The 26,892-nt window shown below is 45.5% G+C and overlaps 1 protein-coding gene across 1 annotated transcript in view; it reads right to left on the bottom strand.

Moving 5' to 3' along the window:
- The window catches only part of LOC138064494 (high affinity cAMP-specific and IBMX-insensitive 3',5'-cyclic phosphodiesterase 8B-like), an 85,343-nt gene extending 63,760 nt beyond the window's left edge, over window positions 1-21,583 (bottom strand). Inside the window, 2 exon segments of the mRNA XM_068927345.1 lie at window positions 21,106-21,544; window positions 21,546-21,583. Of these exon segments, the coding sequence (XP_068783446.1) occupies window positions 21,106-21,544; window positions 21,546-21,583 (477 nt within the window).
- Between the last annotated feature and the right edge of the window lie 5,309 nt (window positions 21,584-26,892).

Raw genomic sequence — 26,892 nt, 5'->3', positions numbered from 1 at the left:
CATCTGACAAAGATCAAAACTTCATCTCACTGATGTCAGTGCGGTCTTTCCAGGAGTAAGATTTGGATCCTAACATGCGAAGCAGTGAATTTTGAATTCACAGAATCACAGAATGGCCAAGGTTGGAAGGGACCTCTGGAGACCATCTAGGCCAACCCCCCTGCTCAAGCAAGGTCGTCTAGAGCACATTGCCCAGGACCGTGTCCAGACAGCTTCTGAATATCTCCAAGTCCAGGAGACTCCACAACCTGTCTGGGAAACCTGTTCCAGTGCTCTGTCACCCTCCCAGGAAAGAAGTTCTTCCTCACATTCAGATGGAACTGCCTGTGGTTCAGTTTGTGCCCGTTGTCTCTCGCCCTGTCACTGGGCACTACTGAGAAGAGTCTGGCCCCATCCTCTTGACACCCTCCCTTCAGATACTTATATACATTGATCAGATCCCCCCCTCAGTCTTCTCTTCTGCAGGCTAAACAGGCCCAGCTCTCTCAGCCTTCCTTCATAGGAGAGATGCTCCAGGCCCCTCATCATCTTGGTAGCCCTCCGCTGGACTCTCTCCAGTAGTGCCATGTCTCTCTTGTACTGGGGGGCCCAGAACTGGACCCAGCACTCCAGGTGAGGCCTCCCCAGGGCTGAGGAGAGGGGCAGGATCACCTCCCTCGACCTGCTGGCAACACTCTGCCTAATGCACCCCAGGATCCCATTGGCCTTCTTGGCCACAAGAGTGCATTACTGGCTCATGCTTGATCTGTTGTCCACCAGGACTCCCAGGTCCTTCTCGGCAGAGCTGCTTTCCAGCAGGTCAACCCCCAGCCTGTACTGGTGCATGGGGTTATTCCTCCCCAGGTGCAGGACCTTGCACTTGCCTTTGTTAAACTTCATGAGGTTCCTCTCCGCCCAGCTCTCCAGCCTGTCCAGGTCCCTCTGAATGGCAGCACAGTCTTCTGGGGTGTCAGCCACTCCCCCCAGTTTAGTATCATCAGCAAACTTGCTGAGGGTGCACTCTGTCCCTTCCTCCAGGTCATTGATGAATATATTGAACGAGACTGGACCCAGGACTGACCCCTGGGGGACACCGCTAGCTACAGGCCTCCAACTAGGCTCTGCGCCATTCACCACAACCCTCTGAGCTCTGCCAGTCAGCCAGTTCTCAGTCCACCTCAAAGTGTATTCATCCAACCTGCACTTCCTGAGCTGGCCTTTGAGGATGTTATGGGAGATGGTGTCAAAAGCCTTGCTGAAGTCAAGGTAGACAATATTCACTCATCTACCCAGCCAGTCATCCCATCATAGAAGGTTATCAGGTTGTTTAAGCATGATTTCCCGTTGCTGAATCCAGGCTGACAACTCCCAATCACCTTCTTGTCCTTCGTGTACTTGGAAATGGTATCCAAGACTAGCTGCTCCATCACCTTCCCAGGGATCAAGGTGACGCTGACTGGCCTGTCCTCCTTCTGGGTCCTCCTCCTCGCCCTTTTTGAAGGCTGGAGTGACATTTGGTTTCTTGCAGTCCTCTCCTGATCATCATGACCTGTCAAAGATGATGGAGAGTGGCCTTGCAATCACATCAGCCAGCTCCCTCAGCACTCATGGGTGTATCCTATCAGGGCTCATGGGCTTATGTATGTTCAATTTGCTTAAGTGATTCCTAACCCGATCCTCCTCCACTAAAGGAGTCTTCCTTTCTCCAGACTTTCTCCTTGGTCTCCAGGGTCTGGGAATCCTGAAGGCCAGTCTTACCAGTAAAGACTGAGGCAAAGAAGGCATTCAGTATCTCTGCCTTTTCTATATCCTTTGTCACCAGAGCCCCTGCCTCATTCAGCAGCAGGCCCACATTTTCCCTAGTTTTCCTTTGTTACAATTTATAGAAGCCCTTCTTGTTGTCCTTGACATCACTCACCAGATCAAACTCCAGATGGGCCTTGGCCTTCAAAGCCCCATCCCTGCATATTCATCTGGCCTTATATTCCTCCCAGGTTACCTGTCCCTGCTTCCACCTTCTGCATACTTCCTTCTTTGTTTGAGTTTTGCCAGGAGATCCTTGTTCACTCAGGCATGTCTCCTGCCCCCTTTGCTTGACTTTTGCTCACGGGGATGGACTGTTCTTGAGCTCGGAGGGGGTAATCACAGAATCACAGAATTGTTTAGGTTGGAAGGGACCTCTGGAGATCATCTCGTCCAACCTCCCTGTTCAAGCAGGGTCCCCTAGAGCATATTGCCCAGGATCACATCCAGACGGCTTTTGAATATCTCCAGGGAAGGAGACTCCACCACCTCTCTGGGCAACCTGTTCCAGTGCTCTGTCACCCTCACAGTGAAGAAGTTTTTTCTCAGGTTCAGATGGAACTTCCTGTGGTTCAGTTTCTGCCCATTGCCTCTTGTCCTGTTGCTGGGCACCACAGAGAAGAGGCTGGCCTCATCCTCTCAACACTCCCCCTTCAGATACTTGTACACGTTGATGAGATCCCCTCTCAATCTTCTCTTCTCCAGGCTGAACAGGCCCAGCTCTTGCAGTCTTCCTTCATAGGAGAGATGCTCCAGGCCCCTCATCATCTTGGTAGCCCTCCGCTGGACTCTCTCCAGTAGTGCCATGTCTCTCTTGTACTGGGGGGCCCAGAACTGGACCCAGCACTCCAGGTGAGGCCTCCCCAGGGCTGAGGAGAGGGGCAGGATCACCTCCCTCGACCTGCTGGCAACACTCTGCCTAATGCACCCCAGGATCCCATTGGCCTTCTTGGCCACAAGAGTGCATTACTGGCTCATGCTTGATCTGTTGTCCACCAGGACTCCCAGGTCCTTCTCGGCAGAGCTGCTTTCCAGCAGGTCAACCCCCAGCCTGTACTGGTGCATGGGGTTATTCCTCCCCAGGTGCAGGACCTTGCACTTGCCTTTGTTAAACTTCATGAGGTTCCTCTCCGCCCACCTCTCCAGCCTGTCCAGGTCCCTCTGAATGGCAGCACAGTCTTCTGGGGTGTCAGCCACTCCCCCCAGTTTAGTATCATCAGCAAACTTGCTGAGGGTGCACTCTGTCCCTTCCTCCAGGTCATTGATGAATATATTGAACGAGACTGGACCCAGGACTGACCCCTGGGGGACACCGCTAGCTACAGGCCTCCAACTAGGCTCTGCGCCATTCACCACAACCCTCTGAGCTCTGCCAGTCAGCCAGTTCTCAGTCCACCTCAAAGTGTATTCATCCAACCTGCACTTCCTGAGCTGGCCTTTGAGGATGTTATGGGAGATGGTGTCAAAAGCCTTGCTGAAGTCAAGGTAGACAATATTCACTCATCTACCCAGCCAGTCATCCCATCATAGAAGGTTATCAGGTTGTTTAAGCATGATTTCCCGTTGCTGAATCCAGGCTGACAACTCCCAATCACCTTCTTGTCCTTCGTGTACTTGGAAATGGTATCCAAGACTAGCTGCTCCATCACCTTCCCAGGGATCAAGGTGACGCTGACTGGCCTGTCCTCCTTCTGGGTCCTCCTCCTCGCCCTTTTTGAAGGCTGGAGTGACATTTGGTTTCTTGCAGTCCTCTCCTGATCATCATGACCTGTCAAAGATGATGGAGAGTGGCCTTGCAATCACATCAGCCAGCTCCCTCAGCACTCATGGGTGTATCCTATCAGGGCTCATGGGCTTATGTATGTTCAATTTGCTTAAGTGATTCCTAACCCGATCCTCCTCCACTAAAGGAGTCTTCCTTTCTCCAGACTTTCTCCTTGGTCTCCAGGGTCTGGGAATCCTGAAGGCCAGTCTTACCAGTAAAGACTGAGGCAAAGAAGGCATTCAGTATCTCTGCCTTTTCTATATCCTTTGTCACCAGAGCCCCTGCCTCATTCAGCAGCAGGCCCACATTTTCCCTAGTTTTCCTTTGTTACAATTTATAGAAGCCCTTCTTGTTGTCCTTGACATCACTCACCAGATCAAACTCCAGATGGGCCTTGGCCTTCAAAGCCCCATCCCTGCATATTCATCTGGCCTTATATTCCTCCCAGGTTACCTGTCCCTGCTTCCACCTTCTGCATACTTCCTTCTTTGTTTGAGTTTTGCCAGGAGATCCTTGTTCACTCAGGCATGTCTCCTGCCCCCTTTGCTTGACTTTTGCTCACGGGGATGGACTGTTCTTGAGCTCGGAGGGGGTAATCACAGAATCACAGAATCGTTTAGGTTGGAAGGGACCTCTGGAGATCATCTCGTCCAACCTCCCTGTTCAAGCAGGGTCCCCTAGAGCATATTGCCCAGGATCACATCCAGACGGCTTTTGAATATCTCCAGGGAAGGAGACTCCACCACCTCTCTGGGCAACCTGTTCCAGTGCTCTGTCACCCTCACAGTGAAGAAGTTTTTTCTCAGGTTCAGATGGAACTTCCTGTGGTTCAGTTTCTGCCCATTGCCTCTTGTCCTGTTGCTGGGCACCACAGAGAAGAGGCTGGCCTCATCCTCTCAACACTCCCCCTTCAGATACTTGTACACGTTGATGAGATCCCCTCTCAATCTTCTCTTCTCCAGGCTGAACAGGCCCAGCTCTTGCAGTCTTCCTTCATAGGAGAGATGCTCCAGGCCCCTCATCATCTTGGTAGCCCTCCGCTGGACTCTCTCCAGTAGTGCCATGTCTCTCTTGTACTGGGGGGCCCAGAACTGGACCCAGCACTCCAGGTGAGGCCTCCCCAGGGCTGAGGAGAGGGGCAGGATCACCTCCCTCGACCTGCTGGCAACACTCTGCCTAATGCACCCCAGGATCCCATTGGCCTTCTTGGCCACAAGAGTGCATTACTGGCTCATGCTTGATCTGTTGTCCACCAGGACTCCCAGGTCCTTCTCGGCAGAGCTGCTTTCCAGCAGGTCAACCCCCAGCCTGTACTGGTGCATGGGGTTATTCCTCCCCAGGTGCAGGACCTTGCACTTGCCTTTGTTGAACTTCATGAGGTTCCTCTCCGCCCAGCTCTCCAGCCTGCCCAGGTCCCTCTGAATGGCAGCACAGTCTTCTGGTGTGTTAGCCTCTCCCCCCAGTTTAGTATCATCAGCAAACTTGCTGAGGGTGCACTCTGGCCCTTCCTCCAGGTCATTGATGAATATATTGAACAAGACTGGACCCAGGACTGACCCCTGGGGGACACCACTAGCCACAGGCCTCCAACTAGACTGTGCGCCATTCACCACAACCCTCTGAGCTCGGCCATCCAGCCAGTTCTCAAGCCACCTCACCGTCCACTCATCTAGCCCACACTTCCTGAGCTTACCTAGGAGGATGTTATGGGAGACAGTGTCAAAAGCCTTGCTGAAGTCCTGGTAGACAACATCCACTGCTCTGCCCTCATCTACCCAGCCAGTCATCCCATCTTAGAAGGCTATCAGATTGGTCAAGCATGATTTCCCTTTGGTGAATCCATGCTGACTACTCCTGATCACCTTCTTGTCCTCCAGATGCTTAGTGATGACCTTCAAGAGGAGCTGTTCCATCACCTTTCCAGGGATGGAGGTGAGGCTGACAGGCCTGTAGTTTCCTGGCTCCTCCTTCTTGCCCTTTTTGAAGACTGGCGTGACATTGGCTTTCTTCCAGTCCTCAGGCACCTCTCCTGATCTCCAGGACCTTTCAAAGATGATGGAGAGTGGCCCAGCGATAACATCCGCCAGCTCCCTCAGCACTCGTGGGTGCATCCCATCGGGGCCCATGGATTTATGGATGTCAAGTTTGGACAAAAGATCTCTAACCCGATCCTCCTCCACCAAGGGAGAGTCTTCCTTTCTCCAGCCTTCCTCTCTTGTCTCCAAGGTCTGGAATGCCTCAGGACTGGCCTTAGCAGTGTACCTTGAACATCAATCAGCTTTCTGGGATCTCTCTTCTTTCTTGGATGCTATCCTATGGGACTCTTCCAAGGAGGTCCCTGAAGAGGCCAAAGTCTGCTCTGCTGAAGTCCAGGGTTATGATCCTGCTCTTTGCCCTCCTCCCTCTTCACAGGATCCTGAGCTCCACCACAAAGGCTGCCCCCAACCTTCAAGTCTCCAGCCAGCCCTTCCTTGTTTGTAAGTCTGAGGTCCAGCAGAGCACCTCTCCTCATCAGCTTCCCTGTCACTTGTATCAGGAAGCTGTCATCGATGCTCCCCAAGAACCTCCTGCATTGCTTGTGCCTTGCTGCGTTGTCCCTTCAGCAGATTGGGGTCATTAAAGTCTCCATGAAGACCAGGGCCTAAGAATGCGAGGCTACTTCCAGCTGTCTGTAGAAGGCCTCATCTACTTCTTCCTCATCAGGTGGCCTAGCAAACACCCACAATGGTACCACCCATGTTGGTCTGCCTGATAATCCTTATCTTATTAGAGCTTATGGGTACATAAGCTCTCAGTCAGCCCACATGTTCCAACTGCTCTCTCACATAAAGGGAACTTCCTCTCCTCACCTTCCTGGCCTGTCTCTCCTAAAGAGCCTGTAGCCATCCACTGCAGCATTCCAGTCATGCGAGCTATCCCACTATGTCTCTGTAATCACAATGAGATGATAGCCCTGCAACTGCACAGAGATCTCTAATTCCTCCTGTTTACTCCCCATGCTGTGTGCATTTGTGTAAAGCACTTCAGAGAGGCATCTGAGTGTGCCGATTTCCCAGAAGGGGTGCAACAGTTTCCCCATAGCCTTGTCTTTAGGTACCTCCTGCATGCCTGCATGCAAATGCTTGAGGGACTCCCACTTTAGCCCTGTTTTGTTGACTGTGTGATCCCTATAACCCTCCCCTTCCCCCTTCTTTCCTAGTTTAAAGACCTCCTTACCAGGTTAGCCAGCCTGTTGGCAAAGATGTGTGCTCTGCTTAATGAAGTGGATCCCATCTCTCCCAAGCAGATGTTGATAATTCAAACAGCATCAAACGGTCAAAGAAACCAGAACCCTGTTGCCAACTCCAGCTGCACAGCCAATTGTTGACTCGCAGCAGCCTTTCATTCCTTTTCACATCCTTCCCCCTCACTGTCAGGATCAAGGAGAAAATCACCTCGGCCCCCATACCCGTGACCAGCTCCTCTAGAGCTCTGTAGTCACATTTGATACTTTCCAAGTTGCACTTAGCAGTATAATTGATGCTCACATGGAAGAGCAGCAGAGGATAATAATCAGAGGGGTAGACAAGTTTGACAGTCTCTCCACAACATCTTGGATTCAAGCCCCCAGCTCTCTAGACAGGAGGTCAGGTCAGCAGATGGGTGCCCCTGCAGTCACTTCCTACTATCACTCGCCTTTTCCTCCGGGTGCTCCTGTGTGGCTAAGGGTCCATTGGTCCAGATGCTTCATTCAAAAGCGTGCCCATTTGGCTGTTCTTTCCAGAATACATGTATGAATTGCACACTTCTGCACTGGGGCAGGAAGTGCAAAAAGGTATAAAGTTTTTATTGAGGTATCACTGAATATTGTTTTGTATTTTAAGCTTTCATTAAATTTTGAAGTAAAACACTGTTCTTCCTTTATTGACAAGAAGTGATATACAAAAAAAAAAGTACTTCTTGTAAGCACCTCAGAAACATTCCCACTTATCTTCTTCACGTTCTGGTGTCCAGTTAGAAGGCTAGTTCTGTTAAACGTTCTTATAGTGTACGCCCATAGTCAAAGCTAACCTGATTTCTCCTAAAAGTTTCTGAAGTGCACAGAGGCTTTTTGTCCTTCTTTACCACTCAGACATTCCTAAATCTGCCTGATGGCAGTATCTTCTAGGCATAGCTCCCCTGCCCAAACTCAAAGATGCTCATGTATCTCCAACACCATTTTACTTCAACAGTAACACAAATTGAAACACTTTGCAACTATGAGCATGTTGTCTCCATCCTCCTTCATTTTATTCCAGTGAATCCTGTGCAGCTATACTTTCAAAGTTTCCAAATAAAACAGGGGTGTCCTGAAGATATTCTTTTTTCATTTGCTATTTAACGTGCTATATGCCAAAAAACTGCACGTGCTTCAAAAAAAATACCAAGTTGTAAACATACATGTATCTCAGACTCAAATAGTTAAACTGCATCATGCATTGATCCCAGAGAGCAAACCCAGTTAGCATGGTGATTAAGCATCATCCTAACACAGGCAACCATCTGCATTAACCATACAGGAAAACAGGACTTTCTGTGCAAGCTACAGAAATACAGAGCCCTCTTTGACTTTAGTCTGCAGACTACTTGCAATCAAATGAAAAATAGCAATAAAGTGAACATAAAAGGATGGCCTTGAAGGAATTACTTTCCGCAGAGCAGATTTTTCAAATCTAAGGCGAGGCCACAGATGTCTTAATGCTCTAAATGAAAAATCCTTGATCTAAAAATAACCTCTTGTATAAATCTGGTGGAACCCATGAAAAGGATTCCCCTCTTTGAAGATGATTCATTACTGAGCTCTTTGAACTGTATGGATGGTCCCTAAGCCACTAAAATGGCAGAGGGCCAGAAAAGATCTGCATGTAGATCAGCTGTTTCAGTTAACAGTGTATGTGCAAATAGACAACAAAGGAACTTTCTAAGTTGATATGGCAGGAAAGAAAGAAACAAATTTGAGCCCAAAGCCTGAAACTGTTGTTTTGAACTATTTTTTGTTAAGAAAATTTCTCAACACGTGCTTTTTTTTCCTCCTTCTCCCCCACCCCCTTCAAACTCTGTAAGCATGTGTCAGGATAAAATGGTAGGTATTAGGACAAAACCCAGGAACCCACTTGAAATTCATGACTTTGTTCCACGTACATCAGGGAAGACCCAAACCTCCAAGAGCAGCATGTAGATCTAATTTATTGCAAGATCTTAGCAGAGGCCACACAGTATCCCCACACTTTCCGAGAGTAACATTGATCAGTCTGGCTAGTTTCTATTTTATTGATAACTCTATCATATTTAACCTTAAAGCTTAAACACTTGGCTTCACACCTGAAATTTTCAGTTAATTAACTAAGCTTGCTGTCTGCCTGAAAAAAAGTCTGACATCTCCAACACCGAAATGCATATAAGCTAACTTAAAATGATAAAATAAAAATATAATACTTAAAATTTCAAGACTGACACAACTATTTCCCTTCAGCTCTTCCCTTGATATCTATCAAACTCACAGTTTTCAATCACATTAGAAAAAAAATCTTTTTGAAACGTGAACAATTCCACTGACGGCATATGAAAAAAAAGAAAGTTCTGTTGCTCACTCCAGCTTATCTGTCACTGAAATGAGCAGAAATGTTAGAATCCACAAAAAACCTGGTGCGCCACATAAAATTACAACATTTATACAAAGTCACTTTCAAATGAAAAAGCTATGGATTAAATTTGTTCCTGTGTACCAGACCCACAGAACTAATACACTGTGCAAGTACTCTCTTGGGAATAACCCATTTGGGCTTGGAGCCCAGGAGTAAACACTGTCATTTCACTTAAGTTTTACTAGAAGTATCCCCATTTTACTTTACAATAATTTTGGCTATGCCCTGCTTTTTTTTTTTTTTTTTTTCTCCTCATTACAACAAGACCCTCCCAGTCAGCTCCCTTTCCTGTCTTACAGTAAAAACATCCATTTAGCTACCAACACTTCTCCCCTAAATGTCCCAATGTGATGGCAAGGTAGTATAGTTTGTCTGGAGCAGTACTCCAGACAAGGAAAAAGGCAGGTGAAGTTAAGACGTTTTTTTCCTTTCAAGAATGTACAACTTGCACTGGGAAACAGACTGGTTAGTAGCCTTCAACTTGTCTGGGTAAATAATAGATACTTCTCTCTCTCGCTCTCAAATATAGATTTATACAGATTTAGAGAGCGCTCTGCTGTCTTGATGAGGAAAAAAGTAAAAAACACAGAGAAGCACAGATAATTAGGTGGCTTTAGGCAGCAGTGGACATGCTACTACAAATTTACAAAACAGAATACCTCCTACGCATTCCCTATTGCAGTGAAACAGATATATAATTGAATTACTTTATAAGCCCATTAAGATGCCTATAAATAAATTCCAGAAACAGTATTTTCAAGAAAATTGCTATAATATGTAAAATTCTCAGCACTGAGTTGCAAGCTACATTATTGCCGTGTAGCTATAGGATCTGGACGAATCATAAATTCAGACATCACAACTCCTCAAGACTCCCAAGTCTCATGATCATTCTGTGCCATCAAGACTTATCATTTTTCCAAAACACTCCTTCAGTGTGCCCTCCAGCCCTATTCCCTTTTGCTTAAGTCCCTATTCTAGCCTCCTCCATCCCATGACAGATGCTCCTTTCACAACTGTTCCAACCTTTCTTTTCATTTGAATAATTAAGTCTCACTCTGCTTAGCCCATCTCAGGCCTTCACTTCATCTACCTCTTCTCTAACTAGCCACCACATCCTGATGCTTATCTGTACTCTAGTTCAGCTTTTATGTCTGGGGAAAAAAAAAAAAAAAAAGACAACCAACTTAGTCCTTTAGTCCTCCTAAAGGAAGCCTGCAAGGCGCTGATGAGCACGGTGCATCTCCCCTGCCAGAGTGCTGGGGAGATTCGTGTGAGCTGTCCAGCAGCTTCAGCCAGCCCCTCTGCCTCCCCAACTCACCCACTGCTCCAGAACTAAAGAAATCGAAACTCTTGAGATCTCTTGCCTTGTCATCCTGGCTTCCCCCACTGCATTCTCTCAGGTAACAGGAAGCAACCTGAAATAAATCAGTAGCAAGGTGTTCTGCATCCTATTTGCTCACCTATTCCACAAGCGCACAACACAGCTTAGCACAAACACAACTCTAACTACATTTCACAATAAAACCATTCATGTATGTTAAGTAATATAACACCTTTTTCTGAAAGCTTGTGGTACCTTCTAATGTAATTATACAGCTCTCCAGGAAACTACTTACTTTGCAACACTAGGAGGTAGTGATTCATCACGACAGGAACTCTTTGGAAATCGACAGATTTCAGGGAAGCTCCTAGAACCTAGAGGAAGAGAAATTCACAACAGCCAACAGCCCAGGAGGTTGGGGACTCACAGGGGAGAACCTGTTCAGACTCTTTCAAAACAGAGAATTGAATCTGGGTGTCTCATCTCTAGATAGCACCAAAACCACCAGGTTATCACCTACCCTGGGGAAAGTCTCGATCTCAAAGTTTCAGAAGATCTTTCTTTCACTTCCAAAATAGACATGCACAAACTCTGAAGTCTCATTTTCCCCCTCTTTTTCTAAGAGAGATTTCTTGTTTTTCTGGCTAGCACAATGGCTTGATTAGGTAAGTTGAATTTTAATAATAATCATTGTGCACATTTATAAATATAACTGCAGGAAAATGATGAGCATTGACGAAGCTCAAGTTCAACGGTGCCTTTAAACAGATTTCTAAGCAGTGGCAGGGAGAAGAAAGTCTCTTCAGTAGTCCCTGTGGAAAACTGGCCCACCTAAGAACAAAGGGAAAAGTGAGTGCCGAAAGGAGCTCCAAAGCTAACTTTGCAGAGTGAGCGCCCAGTTTCACATCAGATTAACATGATCTTTTTTCAGTGCTAAATTGTCTGCTAATGGTAAGCATTCTGCTGTTTTGATTAAAATATGCATAAAATAAGAGGGGAATCAGCCCCTTGACCTTCACACTGATTCCTCTCCCTGCCGCTCCAAAAATAAACAAACAAATTGTAATTAAATTTAACAGGTTACAGCTCTACATGCAAACTGGCTGCGAGCACAGTTTGTTCTAGGCCTATAAATAGCTGTTTAATAGCTTGTTTTCCAATAGCTACATTGCTTCAGAACTCCATTCTGCCCATTTTGTCTCATTCCCTTACCTCCTAACAGACGTTACTGACTCCACTAATGCAGAGTCTCCCAGCTAACTGCAGTGACTCTGGATTTCTTATTTAAATGTCACTTTATAATATACCTGCACACACACGTTTGGCTGGGTACTCTGTAAACTCATAGAAATCAAGGAGCAAACAGTTGTTCTATGTGATTGATCTATGGGATTCTTTGTGCAGCAGCTCAGATGGCCCATATTTCTGCAAATTCTGCTCCCACTCTTCCATGCTCTGAAACCAACCGATGTTGGTCCAATTTTCCCATCCTTTTAGAAACAGTGCTGCTTCCTCAGCTGCACTATGAATACAAAGCAAGAGACTGTGTTGGAAAGCCATCAACAAAAATGTGAATCTGCATCAAAATTCAACCCGTTTTTTGAAAGCAGCAGGTAACTCAAGTAATTAAGAGCTTCATATTGAGTCTCTTTCTAAAGTAGCACCATATAGCTGAGGGGTTTTTCAAAATAAATCTAAGCTTTACCTTTCCCATAGTCAATATATGGGCACTGGATGAGCGAATCAGTGGATATAGGAATGAACTGGTGTTTTGAACAACTTACAGAATAACTCTCTATTCACGGAAACTAAGGTAATCTAAAGGAACATCATGTCTGGCTGACTGGCAGAGCTCAGAGGGTTGTGGTGAATGGCGCAGAGCCTAGTTGGAGGCCTGTAGCTAGCGGTGTCCCCCAGGGGTCAGTCCTGGGTCCAGTCTCGTTCAATATATTCATCAATGACCTGGAGGAAGGGACAGAGTGCACCCTCAGCAAGTTTGCTGATGATACTAAACTGGGGGGAGTGGCTGACACCCCAGAAGACTGTGCTGCCATTCAGAGGGACCTGGACAGGCTGGAGAGCTGGGCGGAGAGGAACCTCATGAAGTTTAACAAAGGCAAGTGCAAGGTCCTGCACCTGGGGAGGAATAACCCCATGCACCAGTACAGGCTGGGGGTTGACCTGCTGGAAAGCAGCTCTGCCGAGAAGGACCTGGGAGTCCTGGTGGACAACAGATCAAGCATGAGCCAGTAATGCACTCTTGTGGCCAAGAAGGCCAATGGGATCCTGGGGTGCATTAGGCAGAGTGTTGCCAGCAGGTCGAGGGAGGTGATCCTGCCCCTCTCCTCAGCCCTGGGGAGGCCTCACCTGGAGTGCTGGGTCCAGTTCTGGGCCCCCCAGTACAAGAGAGACATGGCACTACTGGAGAGAGTCCAGCGGAGGGCTACCAAGATGATGAGGGGCCTGGAGCATCTCTCCTATGAAGGAAGGCTGAGAGAGCTGGGCCTGTTTAGCCTGCAGAAGAGAAGACTGAGGGGGGGATCTGATCAATGTATATAAGTATCTGAAGGGAGGGTGTCAAGAGGATGGGGCCAGACTCTTCTCAGTAGTGCCCAGTGACAGGGCGAGAGACAACGGGCACAAACTGAACCACAGGCAGTTCCATCTGAATGTGAGGAAGAACTTCTTTCCTGGGAGGGTGACAGAGCACTGGAACAGGTTTCCCAGACAGGTTGTGGAGTCTCCTGGACTTGGAGATATTCAGAAGCTGTCTGGATACGGTCCTGGGCAATGTGCTCTAGACGACCTTGCTTGAGCAGGGGGGTTGGCCTAGATGGTCTCCAGAGGTCCCTTCCAACCTTGGCCATTCTGTGATTCTGTGATATTTTGTTCTTTTATAACTGACAGTACAGGTGGGATATAAATTTATAAATATGTGGATGCTGAGGGACTGGATCCATGGTTGACACAAACAGTTGATCTGCAAGAGAAAAATACTGCTTGTGAACACACGGGCTAACTACTCCTCTCAGCTGAAAACAGTTACCTGAATTAGAGGCTACCTCCAGAACGCTGTGCAGCATTTTTCACTCAGAAAAAATAACGTACCTCTGGATAGCCCTCCTTCCCCACCAAAAGGAAAGGCAACTCAAGCTTCACTAGCCAAAAGCCTTCTGGGGAGTGCTGAGAGCTCCTAGAGAATGAGCTTCTTGTATTGTAAAAATTGCCCCAAACAAATTGCTCCCAGAAAAGTGAGTGATCAGCTATTGCTACACAGCAAGACAGCTGACTTACTGGGGTAGAAACGCAACTGCTAAACCAGGCAAGAGAAGGACAGTAAGGCATAGGAAACAATCACTTGGCACCCATTATTGCGAACTCATAGTCTCAATCACAAAATGATGCATTTTAAATACATGCTGCATTCTACAAGGTATCAGTACAGTACATTTATTTTTATACCCATAAAGGTGACTGCAGATTTTCTAAGGCCATAATCCTGCTAGCGCTGAGTTATTCTGAAGTCCAGAAAATACTGGTTTTAGTTACCATGACAACACTCCCCCAAAAGAGTTAAATTCTGCTACACCATGAAACACTTCACATATTATCTCCTAGCAACCACACAGGTACATAAGAGGCTTCCCTGAAAGCAATTTCAGAAAGTTACATGTATATTAAAGATAAATCCAGAAAACTGACATAGACTACATGCATTTCACTTCAGGCTTCACCGAGAAAGCCCTAACGGAGACAGAGTTGAGTCTTTGAGAAAAAAAAAAAAGGAGTGACCAAGAGGTAGACAGGAAATACAAGCAAAGAATGATCTATATGGAAAATAAAATACCCTGAGATCTGGCAAGATATAACCCAAAGCAGCATGAATGTGGCTTGTTAGGGCTGTATTACACTGTCCATTCAAGAAGCTTATGAAATATTAGGTCTTGTTAGGGAAATCACTAGGATCTTGTAAAAATACTCCTATTGACTTCTATGGGCTTTAGAGATTGTTACACAAAATTGACAACTATTTCATTCTACTGCACATTACAGTTATTGAAAAAAGCACTTGCATTACTTTCTAGGTCAGGAGAATGCCTACACCGTACAGTGCAGCTTAGCGATCTGATCTAGGACCAACTGTGCCCTTTTGGAAGTAGAAGAGGTATGGCAATCTATCTGAACTAATAAACTTTGATTTATCAAAAGTACCCCAACCAGGAATAGCAAACATTATCGTGAGTCAGGCTCTTAAATGCTCATTACAGAAATTAGGGCAAGATCAGCACTTCAATGTGACCCATGTACATGGAGGGGTGGGGAGTTCTTATCACACCAGCTGACAAGGAATGCTTACAAGAGACATTTGATATTTTTGCCTGTCACTCAGACAGGCAGAGCAGGTGGACTATTTAGATTCATAACCTAAAACTGCTTCATTATTCTACTGCCCAAACCACTACTGCAGATATAATGGATGACTAGATTACTCTTCTGAAAGAGGAAAATGGTGCCCATCTTCTGTATAACACATGATTATTAAGCATCCAGGAAGTAGAAGGTATTCTAGACCCTTCTCAGCTGTGGGAATTCAAACGTATCTCCTGCATACTGTTCCCAGGACTGTTCTCCATGCACTGTTCCCCAGGGTACAGGGCAGAGTTTCTCCATTTGCATTACTTTCAGCATGTGGTCAGTTTTGTCTGAAATCCACCTGCTCTGCTCTGCATTCAGCATGGTCATGGAGCACTAGGAATTGCCAAGAGATGCAACTCAAGCTCCTTTGAAGGTAAAGGCTGGGTCTCATTTTGTGCACAGCAAACGGCATAAGGTTGAAAACAAACAAAAAGTAGCAAACAGACCCAGTTTAGCTAAAACAGTTGGATGCTCTGGGCATTGAGAGCAGATAGTCCCAAGTAATTTTTTGCTAGAGGACTTGATGGGGGGTGGGCTGCAGGGGTACTAAGATGCCTGTTGATTCCCAATGCCTAAATGGTTCAAGTATATCGTTCTCTCCAAAGTTTCCAAGAGGGGCTTAGTTTTACTATTTGCCTATGTGCAGCTACTGGTTTCTCTTTTCCATCTGACAGTGTCTGTCTTCAACAGCTCTTCTCTCCTCTCTTGTGCTCCAGCTGACTCTCTTGAGCTGATACCTAGCACCGATGAACATCGCCACAGAGAGAAAGAGAACATCAGAATCACAAAAAGATGAGAGACAGGAAATGGACTGGTCTCTTCTGAGCATATCTCAGTAGAGCAGTTTGCCCCACCTCTATTGTCTAATACGTTAAAATCATCCCACAGGGTCATTGTTCTCTAGCAGCTTCTTCTCCATCTATAAGGTTGACAGTATGCTCCTGAAGCAAATACTTTTATGGTGAATGATTAGTGAAATAAGGGAACAACCCAAGTAATCCTTTAGATAACTTATCTTTTAATCAAATAAGATAAAAAGATAATTAATGTTTTCTGTACACACACACACTGCCCCAAACCAGTGTTTGGTTAAGCTAGCACTGCCTTGAACGAGCAGGAAAAAAGCAGTACTCTGTAGTGACATTAACACTCCTGAGTGCATTCATGGAACCAATCCAGCCGAAAACTAAGAAAGAGAAGAAAGATGTGTTTTGTGTATAATGATAATATATAGATAGATATTAATATTCATTCTATAATCTCTCTATATATCTATAGATAATATATAGAAATGCCTATCACCCAGAACTGTTTTGGAAGTCCAGATGGTTCTGTTAAGGAGTCAGTACCAAGTAAGTTTAATCTATACGGCTGCTTTGTTTTCTTTGCCAAGTGGCTTGTTATTTTCTTTGAAAAAGGTTTCCTCCATCCTGTAACACTTCAATATACACATTTCTCCTGTCTAGCACTGCTTAACAGAACAACTACAGAACTTATTGAAATTTACCTGCACCACTTGAAGGAGAGGGGAAGGAAAAAAAAAAGCCAGACACGGAGCAGCAACTCTCTGCAAAAGTCTTTTTAGTGTACTCATTTAAGAAGTCTGGGCTTAGTCCAAGGAAAGCACTTCTCTGCTAGCATTTTTTTTTTTTGTGGTAAGAGTCATTGAGGCCTATTCCTTTCAGAGAACAGCTAAGTTGAAAAGGCTCTGCACTGTAACATAGCTCAATGTACTAACACTTTTCAGCCTGCTGTAAGAACTTTTCTAAGAGCTTTGCAGCTCCAGAACATGCTCAAGAGGACTGGGATGCCTTAGATGTCATAACTAGTTGTGAAATTGACTTTCGTCATGCTGATTCACAAAGCAAGGATATTTCTCCTAGCACAGGCTTGAGGTTTTTTTCAAGTCTAGCCTAGGGAACATATTAGCAGCCAGTGAAACAGTAGCATAGTTTGAACAAAACAAGAAGTAGAATGCCAGTGACTTATTCCTGTTCTTGGACATGACATTGGTTTAAAGAGAAGAATCCTATTTTAGATCCAGGCAATGCTTAGGGTTACATTTCTCCAGGGCCCGTGGGCCTAATACAGCACTCTCAATACTTGGAGTTCTCCAAGTTCTCCATAGCTCTTTGCCCTTAGCCTTCCCCCACCCTTTTCTTTAAGGATCAGAAAAAGTAAGCATTTGACAGGCTGAAGAACAGCTTCCTCACTGCTTCCACCTTGGAAATTAACACAAACCAACACCACATGGCCACTAAAAAGCAAAAAGTTGTCCCATTGTATTGCTTTATTTCTGAGTTTTGCCTCTAATAATTAGTTTGATATGGAAAAGCCTGAAAACTGTCAAAAACAAGTTTTTGCTGTGACTGACTTTCAAGAGATGTTCATACACAGATTTTTCTCTTCTTCCACCAAGAATATGGCATGAGTGAATCAAATCATTACACTTGGTGTTCTCGTCCCTTCAAAAAGAGAAAGGATAAAGCAATCAGCAGAAGACAGCTCTCTTTCCCACTTGGCTATGAGTTAGCAACAATAGCTTTAAAGTTTGTTTGCTCTTCTAGTCTTTAAGTTTGGCTAACGCTTAAGTATCGAGATGTTAAAGGAAGGCATACCTGAATACATACTTTTGCCTAGGATTTGTATTTGTCAATGATGAAAAAAATGTATTTGCATTCTTTAAGTCCTAAAGAATAAGCATAAATAGGTAAAACTTCTATTATCTTTTCAGATGACCAGGGAACTGTTTACATTAATATTTTTACTGAAAACTCAAACAAACAAACAACTGAAAGCCTTCTGTACATAGAGTCGAGCCACACTAGAGACAAAATTAGCATTTTCTAATAGACAGGAAATATACATTGGATATCCCAAGCATTTGCCGTAAAAAAATGTGTTCTCAGTCATTAGAACAGAACTGTTTACTCAGGCCAACTTTCAATTAGATGCAATATTCTTCACTTTTTGCCTTATCAAGAAACTGTTTACTTCTTGCTGAACAGCTGGCACTGTTGCCCTTCAGGAGTGGCAACAGTTGGGCAATGGGTCAAGCAACCATTATATGCTCAGTATTATCCCACACACCATGTTATGCTTCACTGAAGTAAAATGGCATATATCTTTATGTAAAGCTGATACAGGATACTGTTTGCTGCCATGACATTGTTCCTGCAGGAAATATTACATGTTACTGGGTCAACCCCTCACAGAAGAGTACATCTGCTACACGTAACTGCAGTAGTTGTATGAATATTACAATTCCTCTTTGGCCCTAAGAGCACAGGGTTTATTAAGGAGCGAGCACGGGCAAGGAAAGTCTGCATTTTACTTCAGTTTGTGCCTAAGTAACTTAGTAACATAATATATGGCTAGGCACTAGAAACTGTGGATCCTATTTCAAATTATGGCACAGATTCACCTTACAATACTTAACAAGTCCACTTACTTAACTTTCTCAACTAAACTGCAGATAATTGTTACCAAACTTCTGACATCCACAAAGAAGCGTGCGCACACACTAAAAATATCAAATGGTTACTCATAGCTGATATGAGTAGGACTTGACCAGAACATCTGAATGCTTGGAACGATTCAGAACTTTTATTAAAGAACGTAAAAACAAAAAAAAAGAAAAAAGAAAAAAGAGAAAAACTCCACCAAATATCTTTGTAACACTGATCTCGCCCCAATGAGTACAGATTCTATGGACTTAAAAAGTAAAGTTTAGGCAAGCCATGATGTAGTTCAAGCAACAATTGATCTTTGTTGTTTTTCATTTGAATTACACTGAAATGGAATCATTACAGATTGATTTTGTTTAATGACAGTTTAATATTAATGTACAGGTAAGTTTTAAAACATCTTAGAAATATAAGGTCAGATGCAAATGTGATACTTGATTGTGTAAACAATGAAAAAATAGTTTAGAACAGAAAATAAAGCCAAACGAAGCAGCATGGTTTAAGTGTGTTGAACGGTAACATAACCAGGATATAATATCAATTTATAATAATGCCAGCAGCCATTTGACCCACATCTGTATTTCCTTTCCTTAAAGACAGCTAGTTGAAGTTTCAACACAGCTAATATATGTAACTAAGCTCTATGAGAATTAAAAACAAGAACATTTAGTAGACATGTTCTCTGTACCAAAATTACTAATATTTTTCTTCAACTTCTACGGAAATAATTTTTGCTACATTATCAGAGGACTATAGCACCAAGCTTCTCCCTTTCTTATAGACAGACAGATATTAAGTAGTATTCTGTATTTATGTTAGTTCTGCAATATTCAAACCTTGCTTTGGTCACACACATATATAACTACAACATCAACTCGCATGAAATTGTGCGAGGAGTACTGGCTAGAAGAGAAGCTCTAAATTTGTTCAAAATTGTTATAAAAATATTTTATAGATCTTAATTCTTATGGTATGGAAACATTTCTGTACATCACTGAAACAGTTAAAAAAAAAAAAAAAAAGCATCATTTACCTGCTTGGGACTCAAAAATGGTAAAAAGAACCTGAAACTACCCAAAATGAAATTAGAGTGCCAATTACAAAGTTGAACATCTGAAGGATGTTCACTTTTAATAACCAAACAGTTGACAAATATATTGGCTTATAAGAGCAGATTATTATGTAATAACAAATAATAAACCATTAAGAAGAACCTAAGCAGATATTACCGCCTTAGAAAACCTTTTTTCCAATTTACAATTTATAAAGACTTGGGCAAGAACGTCTATTTTGCTCTCCTCATTTAAAAAAGAAAATCTTACTTTGTTTTTTAAGAAGCATCTCTTCCTAGTCTCAAGTTTTTAAAAACAAATTTCAAAAAACCCCAAGAAATTTAACAGATTATTACTCCAGTCCTTTTTAATTTGTGTTCATATCCTGGATTGTGCAGGTTCTGCCTCTGAATGAGAAAAACAGGCAACATAACCACAAACATCTCTGCAAGTTTCTCAGCATGCGATCAAACAAACTAACTAGGGGCTATTTTTTTTCCTGTGATCTCTTTCATTCACATTTTCCTTAGATGATTTCTTGTTTTAATTATTTAAGTAGATTATGTTTTGAGTTCACACTAATTTTTTAAGTTATATGACAAAATAACATGATCTATTTACATCAGTGGAATTACTTTGTGATACGATATCCTGCTTTACTACTACAACAGAAAAGTAACTTAAGGTGCAGTGGTGATCACGACACCATTAGTTTTTATAATGAACTATAAGCTTTGAAATAAAGCAACAGCACAACATGTAATTCTTACAAAACTTTTGGAGAAAGTAACGAAGAGTCTACTTCTTCTTTGGTACCTGCTAGTACCAAACAAACAAAAACTCCAGAGCAAATACCTTTTTTTAACTGCCAGGTTCAAGCGAAGATGACACGCTGGTTGCTGTGGCACCTGCCTTAGCCACTAACAGGCAGACGCAAGCCTTCCAGCTTTGAAAGCGAGCAAACCCAACACACAGCCTCCCGTTCACCCGCTCCAGGAGTTACTGCTAGCCCTGCAACAACGAGGGTACCTGCACACGTGTGCCCATCTAAAGGGTTTATTTTTCAGCTGAACATTCACCTATAGCTGCAACAGTTCATTTTAACTAGATACAGGCAGGAGAAAAAAAAAAAAAAAGGAAGGAAAAAACCCGCAATATCAAGTACTTGCTGTTGCGCTGGAGGAGATTTTATTCCAGCATATTAGCGTCTCCCCCAGCTGCCCACTCCCCGCTATCAACCACAAAGGTCGAAAGGAGCCCTTCCGCCCGCGGGGGCAGCCCCAAGAGCTGCTCCAGCGCAGGGCCGCACACCGCACGGCGCTCAACCCGCCGCGGGCTGCCTTCACACGCGGGCGCGAGCCCCCCGCCGCTGCGGCGGGTCAGTGGGCGCCACGGCAACCGCGCCTCGCAGCTGCAGCCCATGTGCCGCGGCATCGCCCTCCCAGCCGAGGAGGAGGAGGAGGAGAAAGAGGAGGAGGACGCCGCCGCGGCGCCTCCTTCCCCGCAGTGCTGCCCTGCGCCGCGGCCGCCCCGCGCCGCCCCCAGGGACCTGCCGAGACCTTCCCCCTCCTCTCGCCTGGGCCGCGGGGGGCTTCTTGCCGGGCCGCCGCCGCCTGCCGCCCCCGCCGCGGGTTACCTTGACGCTGCTGTCGCTGGTCTGGGTCTCCGCCTCGATGCCGCAGCAGTGGGGCGCCCGGGCCCTGGCGGAGGCGCCGGGCTCCCTGCGCTCCTTGCGGCGGGGGCCGGTGCAGGGCGGCGGCTGCCGGCTCTGGTAGGCGACGACCGAGGGGATGGAGTCGGCCGCGTCGGTCTTGATGAAGAGGCCGTGCAGGGTGGCGGTGCCCTGCGAGATGGTGGTGGTCTGGTGGGGGGAATTGGACTCGTCCGAGTCCCGGCAGTAAATCACGCCGCTCTGCGAGACGTGGATGCTGGGAGCGCAGCCCATCCCTCCCCCGCCCGCCCCCGCTGCACCGGCCACCGCGGCGCGGCCCGCTCCCACCTGCCGCCCGCCCGCCGGGGCTGCGGGGCCGCCGCCCCTGCGCCGCGCACCCCGCGGCACCACCTCCCGCCGCCGCCGCCGAGCCTGTGGCGCTGCCCCGGCCGCTCCCGCCCATGTAGCGCCTACCTCGCCCCGCAACGCCTCCCCGGCACCCTGGCCGTCTCCGCACCGGCGCGCAGCGCGAGGCCGCGGCTCCCTCCTCCCCCCCCCCCCCGCCCGGGGACCGCGCTCTTCCTCCTCTAGCTGCCCGGCGCCCTAAACCGCTCCGGCCCCTTTCCCCACTTGGCCTCCAGCGCCGGCCGACGCCCTCTCCTTCCCCCCCCCCCACCCCGCGCGCGGGTGGGGGCAGGGGGCGGCCGTTGGCGCCGGGCGGCCGTTGGCGCCTCGCGCCCGGCCCGGCCCGGCCGCCCTGGGCGGCGGGCGCTGCCTGCTCGGGGGCGGCTCTGCTGCCGCGGGCTGAGCCCCCCCCTTGCCGGCATCAGGGCCCCGGCGCTGCCCTCGGGCACCGGGGGGTGAGCAGAAACCCGCCTGGCCCCTTCCACCTCATGGCCTCTGCGGCGGCACTGGTGCAGCCAGGGCCTCCTTCAGCCGAGGAGGAGGAGAGCTCCCCTCCCTAGTACAAACCCCGGGAGAGCGTCTGGCTTCAAGACTTTTGATACATTCAATATGTCCCCCCCCCCCCCCCAAAGTCCACCCTCCCCGACAACTGTGTCACATCCTATTTTGTTTTCCAAAGCTGTTAAAAAACACTTACTTTAAAAATCAAAATGCACCTGTTTTTCTTTGCCAGCAGGAAGCAGATTTCAATTGATTAGGGGATTTTTAAGTAGGAGCTCGTAGCCACACAAAACCTGCTGCACGTTTAGGGGAAAAAGCCAGAATTGTTCAACAATTTTAATGCTGTTCTTCAATTAGACCAATATTCAAAGACACAAACTGTCTCTGATCTCTTGGGCTATACATCTGATAACTGCCAGCCCCTGTTTCCAGTCCCTGGGGAGATAATCAAGCTAAATCCTTAATCCTGCCGAGATTTATACATGTACTTAACTTTCCACGGTGAATAGTTTCATTGACCTCAGTGGAGCTACATGCGAGGTGTAAAGTTAAACATGTGGTTTTTAAGTCTTTGCAAGATTTTAGTTTAAATCCCTCTGTTTTCAATGGCACGTTATAAATCCTTCACGAATTGGTAACACCATCCAAGCAGTACGGTCACTGCCTAATAAAGCATTCATCTGACACTCGGTTACCAACCACCAGCTCTGTATGTACCTTTTCCTCTTCTTGGAGCGTTACCTGATGTTTAAGCAGCGCCTCTCCATCTAGGTTTTAATAAGTGATGTAAAAATGCTACAAACATGAAGCGTGGTTGCTGTGAGGAACATGAGGCAGAACGACAAAACGCTCCAAACATTTTAATGTTGATATCTAGTATTCCTGAAGTGCGTTCACAATCAGACCAGTTTGTCCTATCTGCTCTCACTACAGCAGCAGCGATAGCTTCACATCTAAGATGCCTCAGTTTAGAGAGACTATTTGAACAGAGACTCAGCCGTTAGCCTCTCTCTCTTCCCATCCTGCCCACAGGTCATTTTATTTATGCCAATATGGATATTCGTTCCTCAAGAATGGGACTGAGATCACCAACCTATCTGACAGACTATGGTTTTTCACTTACCAGAGATAGCCTGTGTTGACCCTAGCAATCAAATTTCTTTGAAATTTCAAGTAATTTTTTTTCCCCCCAGTAGCTGTCAAAGTTCACAAACCAGGCTGTGGTTCATATCTGCATATGCTGCATGTTTGCGTGGTGCCACGCTGCTCTGCTAGTAGCTCGCTTTGAGGACCAGCTTGAAGACAGGCTCAGCAGAAGCAAAATGAAGTAGACTACGATTTGTCACCCAGCTGTGCAGTCTTAGTTGCTGGTGGATGAACCTAATGCATCTAGTTGCAGACGAACACATCCTATAACTGCATTTAATATCAATAAAGCAACAAAAAGTATTTATTTCTTTCAGTATTTTAAAGACCCTCTTCATTTTAGTCTCATTGCAGTACAGAACTAACCTTTCTGTTAATGACTGGGAAAGTAAAGTTGGGGAATTAAGTTATTTGCCCTGGCCACGCCTGAGACTTGCAGCAGAGCCAGGAGCAGGAGCCAGGATCATCACACTCAGAATCCATACAGTAGCTGTAAATGAAGCTGCCCAGAAAGGCCTTTAAGAGCTGTTGAGCATCTGGTCTGAGACCTAGCTCGTAGGAATTTACCTACTCCAGGTATCAGGAGTATTTAGAATTTTAATAAAGAACATGAAAGTAAACAGTATTTTGACTTTACCAACTGAGTTTGGTGAAAACGTCAGCTCGAACCTTAAGCACTGTTGCTAGCTGTTCACAGTCCATTTTTCTAAATCAACATCAGTGAGAAGTTATTTCATCAGTCAGTGAATGCCTAGATTTCCTTAACATCCCAGTGCTCAGGGCTCTCTCCTGTTCCTATTGAATTCTGTGACAGCTTTGCTATTGATTTCAGAGAGGGTTGCAGACAGCTGCCCCTTCGCATGTGGGTTTCCTTTGGGAGTAACGTTCCAGTTATGTCAGAGAATAAGTCATAACAACGAGAAGCTGCAGGTCTGGAGAGTCTTTGCCAAGTACAACTCTTGAGTAGCTCTCACCTTGCTCTTGGTTTCTGGGTAATGGGGAAGGGTCATCACTGAAGGGTAGAGACCTGTCTGTAAGAAGCACCAGAGCACTTGAGAGCAGGGTAGGCTGCAGGATGGGGAACTATATGGATTGCTGAAAGGCAGCAGCAAAGAGGAGAGTAATTTAATGCTTCATCTGACAGCAGAAAGAGAGACAGTAAAAGCAACTGTCAATTAGCATGAGCTGGAGTGGGGCAAAGTGAGCAGGCGCAGAAAGATGCTTGTCTACAGCTGAAATACAAGGTGAAAAAATAGAGAGGAATATTACAGATTCTCTTTTCCTAGCGTTTATATTCTTGCCGCAGTTCTCCTGTGAGAAGATAGCTGCAGATTTCCTGGACATTGGAGAAGAGGGAATATTTCATGCACTCCCATTCACACTCACTCACTTGCTCTACCTCTTGTGGCACACACAAATGCTGCGCTTGCTGTCATCTGGCTGCAGTCTGCCCTTAGTGAGATAGGCTAAGTGTGAGCAGCATGTGAAAGCACCAGGGACTTACAGGATGTACAGTCAATACACCGAAGCAGACTGCCCTCAGGAACCTATATTTTGCATAGCCCCAGAATTAAGCCAGTGCATGCCACCACTGGCAGACATTCACATGCAGCAATTTTTCCACTAAAAAAGAGCCTTCACTGGCTTTAATTATAAACTAAAGATCCTAACAAATTTTACACTTACAGGAAAACAATTTCTTTTACATGACTAATTTTAGCATGATGGATTTAAGCATATGAATGATTCTGGAAGAAGTCAGTGGAACCCTGAAGCATCTAGTCTTTTTTCCCAGGAAAAAAGCAAGGGATACACATTCTCTACGGGATTTAAACCTACAAATCTCTCCACAATGAGGAAAATATACTCCTCCAAACTTTATATCCCTTCCAAAGCCAGTCATAGGCTTCACACAGACCTCAATATTAAGACTTTTTACCACGAGTAGATTCATAAGTTTATGTTGGCATTATTGGAAGTAACATTTGTAAATCTCAGTTCATTGCAGTAAGAATATACTACTTCAGAGGCTGCATTTTACAGAGACTTAAAAATCTGGTACTTGACAACCAGCTTCTGAAGACAGTTACCTCTATTCATGGTTCATTTACCATAAGACTGGTTTAAGAATGTATAAATAAGCCTGTATAGAAAAAAAGTTACTAGGAATAGGGTCTGAGCTCTTAGGAGGCTCAATAGTTTCTCAGTCCTTTCATATCAGTCCAGATTTCTAAACTAGTGAAAACTAACATGCTGCAATCTAGATTAGAGCAAAGTAAACACCTAAAAAGTTAATTTAAATTATCCAGACTACATGCTGTGTTTTTAAGGCAAAATAGATTTGAGAAAAATAATAATCATGACAGCTAGAATGGAAGCCCTGTATGTATACCTCCTTTTTTTGTTTTTTTTTAAACTATAATAATAGATTTTCAAACACTAACCTTGTGCTTTCACTCCTCAACAATATAAGAAATTATGTTGTTTGGAAAACAGATGCTGAATATGAAATGCGAAATTTGTTTCTTTTGCCTGAGGAAGACCAGAATGTATTTTCCAATCCACAAATCTGATGAGTCTCACTTACACCAATGTAATCAGGAATAAGTGCACTGAAAGCAATGAACTTTCTCCGATTCGGCCAAAAAGAAAAATCAAATCCTGTATTTTTTTTACTCTGTCCAAAGCTACTTGTGCTTCATAATTTTGAAAAAATTATTTGCTGCAGCAAAACTATGTTTTAATTTACCATGGATTTATTTTATTCTGTGTGTGTACTAAATTCTGTGAGTGCTATGAGCAAAATCTTCCAATAGCAACTTTCTGCAATAAGATATTCCCAAGAGTAACGATGGAAGTAAGCATTGCTCAGACTGAATGGATTTGCTGGGATTGCTTGATAATTCCTCACATAGTAAAGCCTGTCAGAGTTTGGCCTACTTTTACAGTCAGATTTTGGTTGGCTCAGACAATAACCGCTATCTCACGTTTCACCTTAAATTACTTTCCACTATACATGTTTTGCAAGTAGGGAAACTGAGTCGGAGAAGTCTTTTGCTGAAAATCACTCAAGCAAGCAGAGCAGTCCCGTTCCCTTTCCACCAGCAGCCTGCACCCTGTGCTGCTGCAAATGCTGCTAGGGCACAAATTGTGCTGAGAGTGCACAGAGGGGCAGGAGGGACCTCCGCTCTCCTTCACCTTTCCCACCCCTTTGTGCAAGAGCAAGAAAGAGCTGTAGTTCCTGCTCTCTTCTGGCTGCAGCTGCTTCTCTCTCCCCAGGGGTAGGAAAAGGCGCAACCTTGGGCTCTGCCACCTCGCTACTGAGAGGGACAGGAGCCCAAACCACAAGCTGCCCTAGGGAACGCAGGGATGCAGATCCCCCCTGGGGGACAGGCGCCTGCAGCCCACTCCCTAGCACGGGCTAGCTTGGCACTGTCCCTGTGTCAGCATGTTCTTGAGAGACACAGCCAGCCCGTCAGCTTTAGCACAGTGCTTTGAGGATGAACAGTAACCTACAGAAATACACAGCGCTCCCATCACTAGCAGTAGCGTTATGTTGTTAGACAGCATTATGCACGTTGAGGAGCTCAATACTTGGCAAGATACTGGCTGGATGCTTTTAGTTATAAAGCAAATTTTCAATGACAACAGTGAGCACGTCACATATAAAAGGCTTAGACTTCCCCTGTTCTCCACCAAATCCTTTGGTTTTGCCTTAGG

Source organism: Struthio camelus, chromosome Z (genome assembly GCF_040807025.1).
Source record: "Struthio camelus isolate bStrCam1 chromosome Z, bStrCam1.hap1, whole genome shotgun sequence".
In the NCBI taxonomy this organism is placed as follows: Eukaryota; Metazoa; Chordata; class Aves; order Struthioniformes; family Struthionidae; genus Struthio; species Struthio camelus.
This window is presented reverse-complemented; position numbering and strand designations above follow the sequence as displayed.